At 40.6% G+C, this 16,175-nt stretch overlaps 3 protein-coding genes across 4 annotated transcripts; 1 reads left to right on the forward strand and 2 right to left on the reverse strand.

The window, feature by feature from the left end:
* The first annotated feature begins 325 nt into the window (after positions 1 to 325).
* Positions 326 to 4,916, forward strand: LOC142955430 (uncharacterized). The gene is made up of 6 exons (XM_076096941.1): positions 326 to 614; positions 1,816 to 2,432; positions 2,621 to 2,728; positions 3,048 to 3,109; positions 3,842 to 4,102; positions 4,322 to 4,916. Exons 2-6 carry the CDS (start codon positions 1,826 to 1,828, stop codon positions 4,358 to 4,360), a joined length of 1,077 nt encoding a protein of 358 aa, XP_075953056.1. The 5' UTR covers positions 326 to 614; positions 1,816 to 1,825; the 3' UTR covers positions 4,361 to 4,916.
* A 1,990-nt stretch (positions 4,917 to 6,906) lies between these two features.
* On the reverse strand, positions 6,907 to 9,186 carry rplp2 (ribosomal protein, large P2). 2 transcript variants are annotated; one of them, XM_076096960.1, is made up of 5 exons: positions 9,083 to 9,186; positions 7,616 to 7,739; positions 7,477 to 7,525; positions 7,281 to 7,385; positions 6,907 to 7,035 (listed from the first exon to the last, which is right to left on the reverse strand). In XM_076096960.1, exons 2-5 carry the CDS (start codon positions 7,736 to 7,738, stop codon positions 6,959 to 6,961), a joined length of 354 nt encoding a protein of 117 aa, XP_075953075.1. In that variant the 5' UTR covers position 7,739; positions 9,083 to 9,186; the 3' UTR covers positions 6,907 to 6,958. The 2 variants fall into 2 exon arrangements, with proteins under 2 accessions (XP_075953075.1, XP_075953074.1); XM_076096959.1 differs by having other exon boundaries at positions 7,477 to 7,739.
* A 4,212-nt stretch (positions 9,187 to 13,398) lies between these two features.
* Positions 13,399 to 15,344, reverse strand: LOC142955417 (adenosine receptor A1-like). The gene is made up of 2 exons (XM_076096922.1): positions 14,989 to 15,344; positions 13,399 to 14,035 (listed from the first exon to the last, which is right to left on the reverse strand). The coding sequence occupies exons 1-2, from the start codon at positions 15,342 to 15,344 to the stop codon at positions 13,399 to 13,401; spliced, it is 993 nt and encodes a 330-aa protein (XP_075953037.1).
* Positions 15,345 to 16,175: the final 831 nt, after the last annotated feature.

Raw genomic sequence — 16,175 nt, forward strand, 5'->3', positions numbered from 1 at the left:
TTTGAGCTTCTCAAATGTGAATATTTTCTGGTTTTGTTACTCGTCTATGAACTGAATATGTAAAACAAGACATCTTGAGGACATCATCTTTGGTCTTTGGGAAACGCTGATCGGCATTCTTTCCTATTTTCTTACATTTTATTGACCAAACAAGTAGTCGATTAATCGAGACAATTATCACTAGTTGCAGCCCTATATCTGGGTTATTCAAACAGTCTATAATGGCATAGAGACACAGAGCCAGCCCATAAGAGGATATTAGCTCTGCTCTGCAGCTTTTACTTCCTGTAAAACGTGGCCAAACAACAGGGAGGGGAAGTTTTACAGCAGAGCTAAAGAGCCCCGACGAAACCAAACCCAAGTGTAAAAAAACAACATGACGCCTGTGAGCTCAAGTTTAGCAGGAAGAGCTTTCCTTTCCCGTCCTCCGCCCACTCGTTTAGTTACGTTGACGACAGGTGGCCCCAGGCGTGTCCATACATGGGCGGAGAATGCGAGCAGGTAGACGCGCTGCGCAGAGTCCCTTCATGAGACGCGTTATAACGTCTGTGTACTTACTGTAAGCGGATCTCTGCGGGGAACTAAAGCATTCTACTGCTGCTGAAGGAGACGAGGTGAGTTCAGAGACACAGCAGCTTCATCCACAAACATGTCATGGCTACAGACATTTATTTATTGCATTCGTTTTACAGTTCCTCATATTCCTCTGATTTTAGAGCAGTTTGAAGACGTTTCTGCAGAGCTACGACGTCCAAAGACAAGCAATTTAATAGAATACAATGCAGGAGTCTTTCTGCTCCACTTGATGAACAAGTTGTATTAGTTCTCGCCTCACAGGCTCCTGTGTATCCGGGTTATACCTGGACCAGGTCTTGCCTCCTGCCGTGGTTCTGTCATACATTGAATGTGTTGTAATTCACTTATCCTGTTCTACACATGACATCATTGCACTTCTGTCCATCCTGGGAGAGGGATCCCTCCTCTGTTGCTTTCCCACAGGTCTCTTCCTCTTTTCTCCCCGTTAAAGGGGTTTTTTTGGGGGAGTTTTTCCTGTTCCGATGTGAGGGTCCCGGGACAAGAGGATGTCAAATGTGTACATATTGTAAAACCCTCTGAGGCAAATTTGTAATTTGTGATTTTGGGCTATACAAAAATAAATTGAATTGAATTGAATTAGTTGGTAACCTTTTTGATAATTGTTTTGTGATACATACCTGAATACCTTTTGGGTTTTTATAACTATTTGAATAAGTAGACATGGGCTTAAGAGTTTTTCACTATTTTTTAAGCCAAATGCTGAATCGATTGAACAAGACGATAGTTGGCAAGTGAATTGATAATTAAAAAGTAATACTTAGATGCAACCTCTGCGACTCATTACTTTGATTATCAAGTAATCTGCTGACTGTTTTCCTGATTCTTTTTATTATTTTATTGTTAACTAACTTGTTTAATTATTAACTTGATGATTTTTATTATTTTATTATCAACTAATCTTTTGGTCTATACAATGTCAGAAAATAGTAAAAAAAAAAAAAAAGCCAGAATTGGCGTCTTCAAATGGCATGTTTTGTCCGGCCAACCTTCCAAATCCCAAAGGTATTCACTTTATCATCACATAAGAAAGTGAAAGCAGCAAATCCTGGGATAGAGCTATTTTTCTGAGGATTGACTTATTGATTAATCAACTAATTGTTTTGGATTCAAAGGCTTCTTCCAAAGAGCTCAAGTATTTTCTGACTGAAAATGGCAGAATTGGTATGCAAAACAATCTTGTTAACCTACCGTATGTGTGGTGTTTTCTCTTTCTTGTAGTCGTCCCACCATGGAAACGCACACAAAAACACAAAGGCCTAACAATGGCCAGCTGATTTACGTGCCTCACAAGGATACAATACGTCTGCTGGAGGTGTACGTCAAGCGCAGCCTCAGCCTCAATGACGGGGCACTGGGGAGTAAGAGGGCAGGGGGGAAAGAAAAGTGGGTGACGATGCCGAGAAAGATGAGACGACATTCCAGCGACCCTTCCTTTCACTTGGCCGATGAGCCAAACGACGAGGTGATTGGTACATTTTCTCCGGTCGAACCCATCGCAGACCAGCCTGAGACGCGTCCGGAGGAATCCGAGAAACCCGTGAAAAAGCCAAAGAAAAACAAGAAGCCCTCACTTTGGAAAAGCTTCCTGGATATTTTCTCTCCGAAGGTTAACGAGGAGAAAGATCAAGAGCGGGACAGTCCACCGGAGATACCCAAGTCCCCCTCGGCATCAGACGCCTCTGACGCTGTCACCACCTGCCTGCCCACAATTACAGTCAATAAACAGAAAAGAAAGTCCAAGAGACGTAAATCCCTTCGAAGAAGGTTCTCCGAAAGGCGGCAATCTATGAAAAAACCTAAAGATTTCAACCATGATGACATCACTCGAGTTGAAGGTAAGTTTAATGATTACACGTGTCTGGATAAATTGACCTTATTTGTGTGGTATAAGAAATGACAAATATGATTCAATTCTAAAACACCTGTTGACCAGAATCAGTGGAAATCTCTTGTAAAGATGCTTAAATGGCATGTTGTTCCTGCAGAAGTGCATTTACAGTAAACTGATCGTTTCTTTTTCCAGCCGTCAGCGTGGAACCGACGTACTTTTACTACGAGAAGGTATCGGAGGAACTGGAGAAAATTATACACGAGGTCCAAGAAAAAGAGGAAGCTGCACCTCTCTCTGATGGTGAGGAACAGTTTATTTTCACTTTCAATTTCAAGTGCATGATCGAAGCGCCATTATGAGGCTTTTGTTTTAATTTGACAGAAAACATTGTGATAAAACAAAGCCATGCGGTTTAATGCACACTAGACAATAAACAGCATTTCTCTGATGAATGTGTAATGTGATGAGCAGTGACAGTTTTGTATCAATGTTTATTTCTCTTGGCTGTGCGTCTTAGTTCTGCATGACTATAATAACTCCAAGATGAAATGAATCCCCATAACTTCATAAAGTGTTCAGCGCATTGATTATACTTCCCCTTGTTTTTGATTTCTCTCAGAGGAGGTAATCGACAGGATCATTGCTTTGACGAAGGAGGAGGGCGATGCCATAGATGACAAGGTTGGCATTCATTTCTGCTCTGAGTCGATGAAACTCTGTGTAGCGTTTAACAATTTGGGAATATTTACATGATCATTTGCTTTAAATGCTTCGGACAGAGTGGGGTTATTCGTGAGATTACATAATTAGTTAATGTACGTGTGAAGTATTTTGGGGCTTCAGCAGTTTCTACAGAAAGCAAAAGCACTTCAATAAACCATAAACGGTGTCATAAAGTCCAGATCATAAAAAGTACAAACTCCATGACACAAGTGAGTGGCTGAGACATTTTCTGGTGCAACAGCTTTTCTGCTCTTTACCTTCGCTCGAGTCAAATTATTCATCACCGTTTTGACAGAGGGAGGGTGTGCAACAGGGATAAGAGACAGAGAGAGTCACGAGGCCTGCTATCAAAACACAGTATTGCATGTGACTTGCGTTGTAAATATGGACTGTTGATCAGACAAATCACGCAATGTGATGACATCACCTTGGGCTTAAGGAACTTGTGATTCGCCTCCATTTCTCAACGTTTTTAAGATCGAGACAATAATCTGCAGATGAATTGAAAAGAAAAGAAAAAGGTGTTTGGTCAATCACCTGCTGGAATGATAGAAATATACAAATATATTACAGGCGATTCCATGATGTGTTTGTCCTTTTACAGTGCGTGTTTATCAGCAGTAAAATCCCCGATAGGTCAAAGTGTCCTCCTGTATTTACTGACGGCCTTCCTCTCCTCATCTCCTCCAGCTGAAAGACAACCCCACCCTGAGCAACTTCTTCAAAGGGATGTCGTACTCTTCCTTCCAGAAGTTGGCCGACGCGTATCTGGAGACGGAAGCGTCGCCGACCCACAATCCTCCCACTGTCCTACCGACGGCACCGGAGCTGGTCAAGTTGGCCTTTACGCTCGACTTTACAGCCAGAATAGTCGGGCTCTCCAAACAGCACATAGGTCACATTACTGGCCTGGGGAACCGTTATCTACACGACCGATTTGAATACCAACAGGTAAGAATCAGACCTGTTGAAAAGAGACAACACTAAACATTGGAGATAGACAGCTTTGGTGCTCTTTTTAAAAACATATTTAATCCGCATAATGATTCAGTTTATATAAAAAGAATGTGCAGCATATCTGTAAAAATGGTGCAGCATTTAAACAGTCACCCAAACAAAGAGGCACACCAAGAGGTTTGGCTTAAAATGCTTTTTTTTTGTCTTTTCCAGGCGTGTTCAGATCATCCAGGGTCTAACAGTGATGACTGAGAGGCAACCATGCGAAAACAAAAAAAAGAATACACTGCTGCAAGTGAAGCGCTCAACTTTTCTCGGCACCATAGATGTGGTTAAGGATGTGTTGCAACCATGAATTTATCCTTTTAAGAACACAAACACAACCTAACAAACTCTAAGCTTGTATTCATTTGCAAGATTTTTACTGTTTTGTGATAGAAAACAGTGTAATTCTGCTGCAACGGGATGTTTTCTGAAAAAAAACAAAAAAAACAGTTGAATGGCTTTGGTAGATTTGAATGTTTACTTCTCAAAAGTGTTAACTGAAAGAGCAACGTGGCAATATTTGAGAAAAGCTGATTTTACAAATCCACCCTTGAATTCGATGGGTTATTTCCATTGATTTGTGGTGATAAAAACAAGCAATGCAATAACCTTCGTTGTATATAAGCTAGACTCTCTGCAATATTTGTATTATATATTTCTAGAATTGTTAATAGAAGCTACACTGAAATGTGACACAATTGTGTTTGTTGATATGAATGCTGGCGTTCATATTGCATACTCAAATAAAATATGTTTAATTTAATGCTCAAATTTGTTTGTTTTTTTCTCATTATGAAACAAACTATACATCAATGTCAGGCTTTGTTCATTGGTAAATATTATCTCCGCCAGGAGAATCCTGTGATAACTTGTGTGTGTCCGTGAGCGAGTGTGCACCTCTGTGTCTGTCCATTCTGCTGCAGCAAGTTGCATTAATATTCTGCATGCTCAAGGACCTCTCATGGTTGCGGTGACTCACACCTTCTCGAAACACCTTTTTATTACCTGTTTTATCCTGCCATCGGCTACCTACTGACTCACTTCTCCTAACCGGCCCCCGGGCGGTAAGGGTCGCTAGTGATAACACCGCTGAGTGCAGCGCCGACCCCCCCCCCAGCTGCTTCTTTGCGCCCGAAAGACACAGTGGGGGAAAATAGTTCGCTCACTTTTAGTGTTTTGTTTTAGTCGGTGTGTTTGGCTAACAGAGTTCATCGCCACAACAGACTGCTTGGTGAGTTGAATTCAGTTTTTGGCAAGATTATATGATGTGTCTTATGCAATAACTTCGAGCCCGTTCTTTGCAAATGTCGCCGCTTGAGTTTGAAAGAAGTGTGTTATACAACGCCTTATAGCCCAGGGTTCTATTCAGTCAAAGACACACCTTTCTAGTTGAAACTTACTTTTATTCCAAGGAATCCAAAGACCTTGACTTTGCCACACCTCTGTAGTCTTACTACACACGCAGTGATGGCTGGCTCTCATCTGTGGAACAGGTTCCCCTACAGGCTTATATCCAGCCAGAACTAATGGGCTCACAAGGGATTCTTGTGCATTCGGCAGCACAGTGCTATGCAACACATGTACTTGCATACGTCAGGGGAAAAGGGGGGGGGGCACAAGCAAATGGAGAAAAAGATGAAGAGACCGCTCGATGAACACAATGATCCTCGCGTCCTCATTCGCTGCCACGTGAATGCGAATTGGTGTGAATGTGTTAAAAGCTAGATCTTTAAATTCATAATACATTCACGTGTCTTTTTTTCCTTTACGCTCAGAGTTGTTTCTTTTCATAACAGTAAAAGTGACGTCTTCACCTAAACTTATTTACTTTGACACAAATTCAGGTGGCTGTCAGGTAAGACAAAAACAGGAAGTGCAGGCGAACAGTTCGCGGAAAAATAATGGTCACATTTCAGGATTACTCAAGAGTGATGACGAGTTCAGTGACTAAGCTGTCATTCAAAGTTGAATTAAAATGAAATGACAAAAGATGAATTGTGATGTGAATGATGACTCACATCATTTATACACCACGTATCCAGACTATCATATCAGCTCAAATACTGGATCATAGGCCTATTTCAAAGCAGACTGAGTATTAGCACAGGTGTAATTAATAACGTTAATGACAGCTCTGAGAAACTCCTAATGGAGATTACATACCTCTATTTTCATTTTGTCAATAACCTTAGCAAATACATTTCAGCCTAAGTGAGCCTTTGTAAGACTGGAAATAAGGAAATTGTGAATTGTCTGGCCACAACAGTGACAAACCACTTAATTACACATATTTCTTCTGATTCATTTAAAAAGGTTTTACTGATGTCCACTAACAAGGCCAATGTAAAAAACAACTTTAAAGCCATTACAATACATTAACATTGACTGTTAAATACATGAAATGACAAAACTGTCTATAAACTGCAAAGCGGCAGCAGATTTTTGGATTGTGGTGGGACCCTGTGTGTGTTGGATCATGGCTGGTCCCTTTAAGCCGGAGCCATTATGTGGTTTTGGCCAACAGCAGGACAGGCTGACCACATGCAGGGTCCAGATTGCCTAATGACAACAGGTTGCCCTGTCTGGACTATTTTTAGCTGATGACAAAATAACTTTCAACATCAAACCCTGAAAGCCAGACAATATATTTCTGGAACCCTTCATGGTAATGTCTTTGGAATAATATTCACAATAACAAAATCATTTGTGAGAGCTATTTGAAACCTATCACAGAAGACACAAGGACAATGTGATCAGTGTAAACCCTTTACATTTTTATTGCTTTTCAAACACAGACAACACAGATTAATCAAAGAGTCCAAAGCCCATATCTTCGTCTGACTCTTCTGATTCCTCTTTCTTCTCTTCCTTTTTCTCTTCCGCTGGAAACGAGACAGAGAAAGACAACAGTCAATGCTTCAGACGGACAGAATATTGAGCAGCACTTATGTCCAATCTAGCCAAATGTTGCAGTTGACTGCTAAATGCAGCCACAGAGTCATTTGCGGGGGCTATCAAGATGCAATAATATGATAATGCAATTTAGAACTTCAAGCAACTCTCCTCCAGAAACTGAAATCATCAATATTCATCAAATGGAAGCTAAGAATGAAGGATGTGCACATACCAACAGCAGGCGCAGCCCCGGCCCCAGCGGCCCCACCAGCAACAGCAGCAGCGGCAGGAGCCGCCACAGCACCACCTGCTGGTACGGAGGCTAACTTACAGAGGCCTGTGGACGAAGGAAAGAAAAACTAATTTTAGCACTCCTCCATGAACAACATCTTGAAAGCTTCAGTGCATGTTCACCATGAGGCCTTTACCTGAGTTCATGACTTCATTGATGTTTTTCCCATTAAGCTCACTAATGACCTGCAGAGAAATAGAAGATTCAAATTCAGCCACAAAAATCTCAACTGTTTTTTTTGGAATTGCATAATATGACGTCGTTAAATGGCGTACCTTGTTTAAGCGTTCGTCATCGGCCTCGATTCCTACGCTGCCCACGATGGCCTTGATGTCCTTTGCAGAGGGGCTGGTGTTCCCACCGAGCACAGCCAGGAGGTAAGCGGCCACGTAACGCATTCTGTATTGACGGACGAGACGCACAAATTCAACAACTTGTGACTATGCAGGTTATGCAACTCTGACATCAAATCGGAGTGTAAAATAAAAAGACGACCCGCATCTCAACATACAGGCTGGAACGTTATCATCCATCCTAATAAATTTAGTTAAAATACACCACAAATAACTAAAGACGAAAAGATAAATTTTGCTGAATTTCCCTTCATCTTAAACAGCCAATTCCGTGATTTAGGAGAGACATTTTTAGATTATATTCATAAATCTGATGATTGACTTTCAAGCCAAGTTGCCAAACATTCCCTAGTTCCAGCTTTTCAAATCATTAAGCGGATGAGGAGATGCTGTCATCCCTGTCTCACATCATTGTCATGATCTTAGGGTTTTGGACTGTTGACTAAATAGGAAGCGTGAATATGAATATCAGTGAAAATGTGATGGACATTTGTCACTATTTTCTGACATTGTTAAACGATGAATTGTGAAATTAATAATTCCATTATCAATGAAGCTGCTGAGTATTTTCCCCTATGGCTAGTTTGGAATATTACATGCACAAGACTTTCCTAAAGCCCAAGTGTTTGTATTCAGATTGCTTATATTGTCAATAAATCAGACACATTCAGTTTTCTTACACTGCAGACAAGGGAGAACAGTAATATTCACATTTATTTTTTATTATTGTTTGCCAATTAATTCACCACGTGATGGACTATTCACTTCAGGTCCAACTGTGGTATAATGTACGACAGCGGCCTAATCATGGAAAGTTACTGAATGATTCTTGAACGAATACAAATATATTTTCTGAAAAGTACCCTAATGTAGTATTATCATGTTGTTATTCCTGATACAGGCCACTCTTGCATCAGCGCTAGTGTGATGAAATGCATGCGCGTAATAAGCGAGTGAAACGCTTGGGGGGAGCCCAGGTTGACGTTAGCTTAGCTACCGTTAGCTAAATATAGCTGTTAGCTTTTAGCTTTAGCTGCTCGTATATTGAAACCATGCTTAGACTTCCATCAAACACAGACAGGAAGACAATAACCAAACGCTCGGTGTTAAGAGTTTCACCGTTTTGAGCTGTAACGTTATTTCTGCAGCAGTGTCACTCTGTACCGCTGTGATGTATTTGTGATTTAGAGCGAACAGAAAAAGCATGGCGGCCAGTGTTTTTACAACGACAGCTGGCCTCCATTAGTGACAGCGGCTGCATGTTCAGCAGCACCACGAATTTCAGGAACTGGAACTAAAACCAACCCCCGAGTACATGCCGCATTGAACACACAGTTTGACGACAACTAATTTGCACACACGTTTTAGATTATTCAAATTCTGACTTACTTTAAGTCTAAACAGACACGAAACGTTGGTCACGCTAGGAAAAAATCCGGAAAAGAGGAAGAGGAGAAACCGGAAGTTATGGAAGAGAGTAACATGTTGATTTCATTGGTCCACAGACGTTTACGTCATCAGTTAGATAAACCAATGAACGAGTGTAAATACATGAATTAAAGAAATGTATCCATTTATCCCATTATTCACTGTAAGTATTTAAATAACAACTTTCTGAATATAAATGGTGTGTTATTAAAATCATTGCTTTATTTTATTATTATTATTGATAGTTTTTGCATTAATTTTGTAAATAATGCAATAAAATAACCCGCCACGATGATAAGCTGTAAAACTGTATACCACAAGTGTGTACTTCGAGTGTGCAGTAATTAATGAATTATTCAGATTCTTTACTTTAAGTAGGTTGGTAAACACTGTAATTCGTAATTCTGTAGAATACCTTCAGTCTTGCATTGAAAATAAGTATTAAAAGTGAAAGTACTCAATGTGGGACTTAACAGATAAATTAAAAGACAATCCAATCCTCACATTTGAGGAGCTGGAACTGTCAAATGTTTGTAAACAACATGTCAAAATTGTCACAAATCCATTTTCTGTCAGCTTGTTGAATGATGTAAAATATACTGCATGTCAACAGTTTATCTTATAATTATTTGATGTTAACAGTACAATCTATCCCTGAAGAGAAACTGTATTTCATCTGTTACAGTGGTGCCAGTGGTGCCAGAGTATATTTTACTAAAGTGAAAAGAGCAACAACTCAATGTAAAAATACAACTTTAAATGTAAAAAATCTTCATTCATAATATTGTTGAAGTACAGATGTAGTATTGCCGGTAAATTGTACTTTAAGTAACATAATAAGTCATTAGGCAGTATGATCCCTTTCAGAATGTTATATTATATTATAGCATTATTATTACTGATGCATTTTGTAGCATTTTTATAGCTGGTCAAAATGGATGTTATAACACTTGGGTTGGATGATTTATGATATATATAATATTTTTGCAAATAATAGCGTCTGATTGTAAAATGATAAGTAAGTGGTCACTATGTGTAAAACAAATGTAATGGAGTAAATACAATATGTGCCTCTAAAGCTTTAAAGTAAATAATGGAAATACTTAAATAATGATGGGAATGGACATTGCATACCAATATTATATATTCTGTGTCTACTCTGATAACGATTTTATAATTAAATTAAACATTTTTTCTTTAGAAACACACATACAGTTTGACACTGATTGAGTATTTTACAATACATGTTGCAATGTCCTCAGCCTGAACGGGACGTCCTAACCATGGTATTAATACACAAGGACACACTCAGGTGGAGATGGTGGTGTGTGCAGTATACTGTATGACAGAACAAGGATTCAGTTGATTGCGTTATTTATTTCCATTAATTCTCCATTAAAACATAGTTTATAAATCATCCCCAATACATTGCTGTATTTCCAAGATGGAGCTGTAATTATTTACTGGGCATTAGTAGTGCCACAATGTAGAAAACACAAAAACATGATTATACCATGAAGTGGTCACCCTTCATTCACAACCTACAATTCAAAAAACTCCTCCTGTCTCTCCTGGGTGAAGAGCCAGTCGAACAGAAAGACCACCAAATCTGACACAAACTCTGCAATCTTCTTCACGTCTGTCACATACCACATTTTAAAGCCAAATTCTCCCAGTAATATGATGAGAAAAATGGCCAAGAACCCGAGGAAGATACGGTCCATACAAAAGTTTGCCTTTTGTCTGAAGGTCCACTGCTCCCAAGGTAGCGCAAGCTGGGCTTCATAGTATTTACCAAAGTGTATCAGGGCTCTGTGTTCGCTATCCAGCTCTTCATCCGGAGCCTCCAGGTCTTGGCCCCCATCTGCTCCGTCTGTGTCAGCCATTTGATTGTGGTTCGGTGCTGCAACTTTCCCTCGGTTGTCTGAGAATATCAAAAAGATTTAAAAAATATATTGCTTTTGGAGACTAAAATACAGATATATGAAGCTTCAAAAATCTTTGCTTTGCAGCTGTTTTTTGGGATGAATGTGAAGGGTCTTACCTCAAAGAAGATTAGTTTAGGAAGAAGATAAGATGCTCACACAGAATTGAGACTCTTGGCTTTTTTTGTCTCCACAGCTATACCATGCTTGTGCGCCTTCAGCGTTCGACAGGCCACCAGCCACGGGAGTGTATGTTGCGAAGGTGGTAAAGGCCGGTTGGTTATGCAGCAGCTCCCTCACTAAGACGAGGGCTGGGGATTAGACCACACTCAGCAGTTTCAAATCCCTTATCAAGGATGAAGGCGACAGATGGTGACATAGGTTTTGATATGACGCCAGCATGTTCATGTGTGAACGTCTCAGGTGGGCGCAGGATAAATATGAGAAAAATAAATATCTCCGAGGGCCTCACTGCCACATCCACACCAAACCCACATGTCAAATGACAAAAAACATTCACACATGCATATTCTAAACCAGATTCAGATTAGACCTTATTTTCTTCGTCTTCCATTAATCTGTGAGCGGAAGTGATGTTACATGGACAGAAACAAGAAACAAGTCAAACCGATGACAAAAGCAGAACTGACGCAGCTTTAGCCGAAGCTTTGGCTTTAGAGTTGGAATAAATCACTTCAGCATAAAGCTCTCTGGGTAATTTACTCAAATGTCTGCCACAGCTATTGAAATATGCCTGAAACTAGCTGAATTAGCTGAAAGGATGCCGACATCCTGGGATAAAGACTCATTTCCGGATTGCTTTTAATGTTGCCAGAGTCCTGTTCCATTTGGTTTCATGAATTTATTGCTATTTTGCATTCTAGGCAGGGCCCTTCCACTTCTCATCAGAACACACTGTCCTCTCTATTGATTTTACCCAATAAATTTCCATTCTTGGCTCTTCTGCTTTTGTTCACGTGACGACTCAAACATCCTATAAAGGTTTTTGTGCCAAAACTCACTTTTAGCCATGCTAGCAGTCTTTCCGTCATTCAGTCCACCACTTGATCCGAATAAAAATATCTCAACATCTGTGTATCTGTGTGATGGATTGTCATGATAAATAGCTCAGACATATATGGCGCCCAGAGGGAGAATCCTAGCGAATTTGGTGATCTCCTAACATTGCTTTTGTAGCGCCACCGGCAGGTCAAAGTTTTCACTTATCCAGTGAAATATCTCTCTGAACATGATGGGTTGCCATGCAATTTGATACAGAACTTCATGTTCCCCTCAGTATGAACTGTAATAATTCTAATTTTAATAATTTCATTACTTTGGCTTATGATCAAATTCTTGCAAAACGGATGTCAGTTAGTGCTAATTATCGAATGTTAGCATGCTAACACGCTAAACTAAGATGGTTAATGGTTAATATCATACCATAGACTTAAATAAATATGGACGAAGTCTCTTTGACGTCACACATAGGTTTGTAAGGAGCCACTGTGAAGCTCAAAGTGGGTGTCTCTAGCCGTCGCCATCTTGGCAGTGATGAAACAGCCTAACTCTAAAAATGGGCAAAAGGGTGGATTGTGGGTGGAGGCGGGTTCAGTGACGCAGCAGAGCAGACAGATAGCAGATAGCGTCTTGAGACAGCACCCACCTGTCACTCAGAGCAGCCACGCCTTAATTATGCCTAACTTTAAGCCCAAATAACATGTTCATTTCTGCTGGAAAGTTTGGCTTTTTTGGGCTCGTTTTTGGAGCCAGCCTCAAGTTGCCATTTGATGAACTGCATTTATTGGCACTTTAGCGTTGGCTTCATTTCTCAGCACTGGAGGTTACTGCTTGCATTATACCTGCTTAGCATCAGCATGTTAGCATTTAGCTCAAAGCACCGTTGTGCCTACATACAGCCTCTCAGAGCTGCTGGCATAGCTGTAGAATCTTAGTCTTGTTTAAAATGTATTTGAATTGTTGTAAATGAAACATATTAAGTGAAGACGTTGCATGTTTATTCTGGTGTATTTCCCAACAAGCTTTTTGAACATGAAATGTTTGTTGCATCACTTATTATGTTGACATATTTATTAGAATTCAATATGAATCAATTACGGAAAACTTAAGTGAAAACAAATAATTCAAGTTGATAATATTTTTCCTTTGATTGCAGGCAAATTTTCTTAGAATCAAACAGTGTCAATGAATTAAGAATAGGTCAGAAATGAACTTGTCCATTGACTCTGCTTTTGTGTTCGTGAATGGGTTGATATTCCAAATATCACACAATCCCATGAGTGTCATTGGTGCACCATCTCGCTGTAAGCCACAGTGGTGTTCCAGTCCTTGTTACAGGAGTACATCCACTTTCTCCGTCAGGGCCGGTGTGCTGGGGGGACACGGGGTGGGCTCCGTGGGCTTACATAACATGCACCGGCGACTGAACTTGATCAGCGTGACACGGAACGGCTTTATCCTGAATGCATAAACCATTGGGTTGAGCGCTGAGTTCACATGGGACATGAAAATGCCGAAGTACAAGGCAAACTTGGGTATGGAACACTTTGGGCAAAAGAAGTCAATGCAGTTCATGATGTGTATTGGCAGCCAGCACACAGCAAAGAGAAAGACCACCAAGGCCAGAGATTTGGCCAGCTTCAGCTCCTTCCGATAGTACCTTTCTCCGTCACACGTGGCCTCAGCGCGCCGATTAAGCTGCCGCCGGATCACCCTAAAGATCTCGGCGTACAGGGCGATCATTATGGACAGCGGCACCACCACCCAGCCGAAGAAATTGAAGTACACCATGTAGTCCATCCTCATGACCGTGGTGAATTTACAGACAATGTCGCTGGAACTGCTGAAGTTTCCTTGAGCATGGCGGTTATTCCATCCAATCATTGGAACCAATCCAGTGAGGAAGGAGAGGATCCAACACAGACAAACTGCCACACATGCCCTCCTCTGGGTCACTATGGTGTTGTACCTGGACAGAGTTATTGGAACACAAATGGAGACAAGTTTTTTATAACTTAAATGCATACATGCATACTTTCCTTCTACATTCGATTTTTTGTTTTTTTTAGTACGCCCGTCCATAAATTATTGTTCGGAAGGATGTTTCTCAAGTGCCAGCTTTTAACATCAGCAAACAAAAAGTAGTATGGGTGACTGCCAAACTCGTTTAACAAACTGTGCCTACGTCAGTTATTTAGGCAGACAGGGACGTTTTCATTTGCTTAAAAGCTTTTGATGTCCAGCCCATTGATTTGCATTAAACCAGACAAGGATCTAGCCTCCTCCTGATCGACTCTCTCTTGTGAAAGCACACACTTAGCTCTCTGATGCTAAAAGCGATAACAAAAGAAACTGTCACTACTATTAGGGTAACTTTAGATATAGAAGGATTATCAGGAAATTGAGGGCTTTTGCTGTTTAAGGAAGGAATTCAATTTACCAATATATTGATTCTGAGAGACAATTTTGTAATTGTGGGTCAAAAAAGTAAAATACTCAATTTGACTTGTATGGCAGTGATACATGCCGTGTAATGAGGTGTTAATAGAATTCTCGTAAAAACAGGCTTGTGGATGAATATCACTTATGCCAGTAATATATTTCAGAGGCTATTTTTTATGATGAAAGCTGCAACGTACTGGAACAGGCAATCCAACCAATCATAGATACTGTGCACAAAAATGACATCCGCTTCCCATTGCTCTCACTCATGAATATTTTATTGTTCTTACCGTCACTAATTACAGCAAATTGATACTGTCCTACTTTTCGGAACAATATCATCACCACATTCATCATCCCACACAACCCTAACCAAACTAACCTCTATACTTTCTGTCAATATGTCTAAATCCTGAGAAAACTATATTACACCCCTTTAAAGTGAAAGTATAACCGACTGGTTTAACAAAAGTTCCTCACCTGGTGGGAATCATGACACGCAGGTATCGGTCGATGGCGATGGCCAGCAGGGAAAGGATGGAGCTCTGGGTGATGATCAGCAGCAGGCAGGACAGGAAGAGGCATGTGTAGAACTGAGTTTTAAATCCCTGACTAAGGATAATAGCCAGAGGGATGACCAAAACCCCCACAGCGATATCAGCCACGGCCAGAGACACAATGAAACAGAAGGTGGTGTTGCGGAGAGCCCGGTTCACACACACAGCCAGCACCACCAACACGTTCCCAACTACAGAGGCCAGGGCAATAGCTGTCTCAATGGAGATGTACATCATGTCCACATGTTCCTGACGCTTGATACCAGGAAAAGAAGACATTTTTATGATTCACAGCTTACCTTAGCTCAGATTGTAAAAAGAAAAAATCTAAATTGGTTGTTAAAACTTCTTGCCTCCACTTTGGGGTTTTTTTTCAGCAAAAAACATCTTCCATTATGTATGCTGTTAGCTGAAAGAAGTGCTTATCCTCTTTGCCACATTTACACAATGTGTTGTTCTTGTGGTCCTGAAGGGATGTTGGACAATTAATCCTTAGCATGTTGTTCAAGCTTTGCGCAAGACTGGATTCCAGCCCATCATTTCTGCTCTCTCTCTCTCTCTCTCTCTCTCTCTCTCTCTCTCTCTCTCTCTCTCTCTCTCTCTCTCTCTCTCTCTCTCTCTCTCTCTCTCTCTCTCTCTCTCTCTCTCTCTCTCACTAGTCGTAAAAAATGCTTCATAAAATCGAGGGGAGGGACTCTGCTTTCTGCAGTACTCTGCAGCAATAGCTTTGCTCACATTAAGCATTTGTATGTGTGTGTGGTTTCTGAGAGCATGCTGTGGTCTACGTAATAAATGACAGGATGCATTTTAAAACGGGTGTTGATAATAAAAAGCTCTCACCTGAAGATCGATGTGCACTAAAGCTACATTTTATCTTATTGCATATTTGTTGGTGTCAGCATGCAAGTTAGTAGATGAAAGTTCAGTTTGTAAAACTGACTGCACTGACCAGTTTAATTTTCAACTAAAATGTCCTGCTCGTCCTTGTCACAATTTGTCATGAACCAAACTTAAGAGATCCATTAAAAAAACGTTTGTTTGTAATGGGGACGTACCCCTACGACCTTACGTCCCCACACAACTAAACTGCATTTCATTTTGCTTAGAGGG

The sequence above is a fragment of the Anarhichas minor genome, unplaced genomic scaffold (assembly GCF_050575085.1).
Source record: "Anarhichas minor isolate MPS153535 unplaced genomic scaffold, ASM5057508v1 ptg000023l, whole genome shotgun sequence".
Lineage (NCBI taxonomy): Eukaryota > Metazoa > Chordata > Actinopteri > Perciformes > Anarhichadidae > Anarhichas > Anarhichas minor.

Bases quoted from the DNA above. Each gene is read 5' to 3' on its own strand.
- rplp2 (XM_076096959.1), bottom strand. From the start codon at position 7,738: ATGCGTTACGTGGCCGCTTACCTCCTGGCTGTGCTCGGTGGGAACACC. The intron at 7,386-7,476 runs GTAAAGGCCTCA...CTTCGTCCACAG, and splicing joins CAATGAAGTCATGAACTCAG to GCCTCTGTAAGTTAGCCTCC. The intron at 7,036-7,280 runs GTATGTGCACAT...TCTCGTTTCCAG, and splicing joins CGGGGCTGCGCCTGCTGTTG to CGGAAGAGAAAAAGGAAGAG.
- LOC142955430 (XM_076096941.1), top strand. From the start codon at position 1,826: ATGGAAACGCACACAAAAACACAAAGGCCTAACAATGGCCAGCTGATT. The intron at 2,433-2,620 runs GTAAGTTTAATG...TTCTTTTTCCAG, and splicing joins TGACATCACTCGAGTTGAAG to CCGTCAGCGTGGAACCGACG. The intron at 2,729-3,047 runs GTGAGGAACAGT...GATTTCTCTCAG, and splicing joins AGCTGCACCTCTCTCTGATG to AGGAGGTAATCGACAGGATC.
- LOC142955417 (XM_076096922.1), bottom strand. From the start codon at position 15,344: ATGTCTTCTTTTCCTGGTATCAAGCGTCAGGAACATGTGGACATGATG. The intron at 14,036-14,988 runs GTGAGGAACTTT...AACTCTGTCCAG, and splicing joins CGTGTCATGATTCCCACCAG to GTACAACACCATAGTGACCC.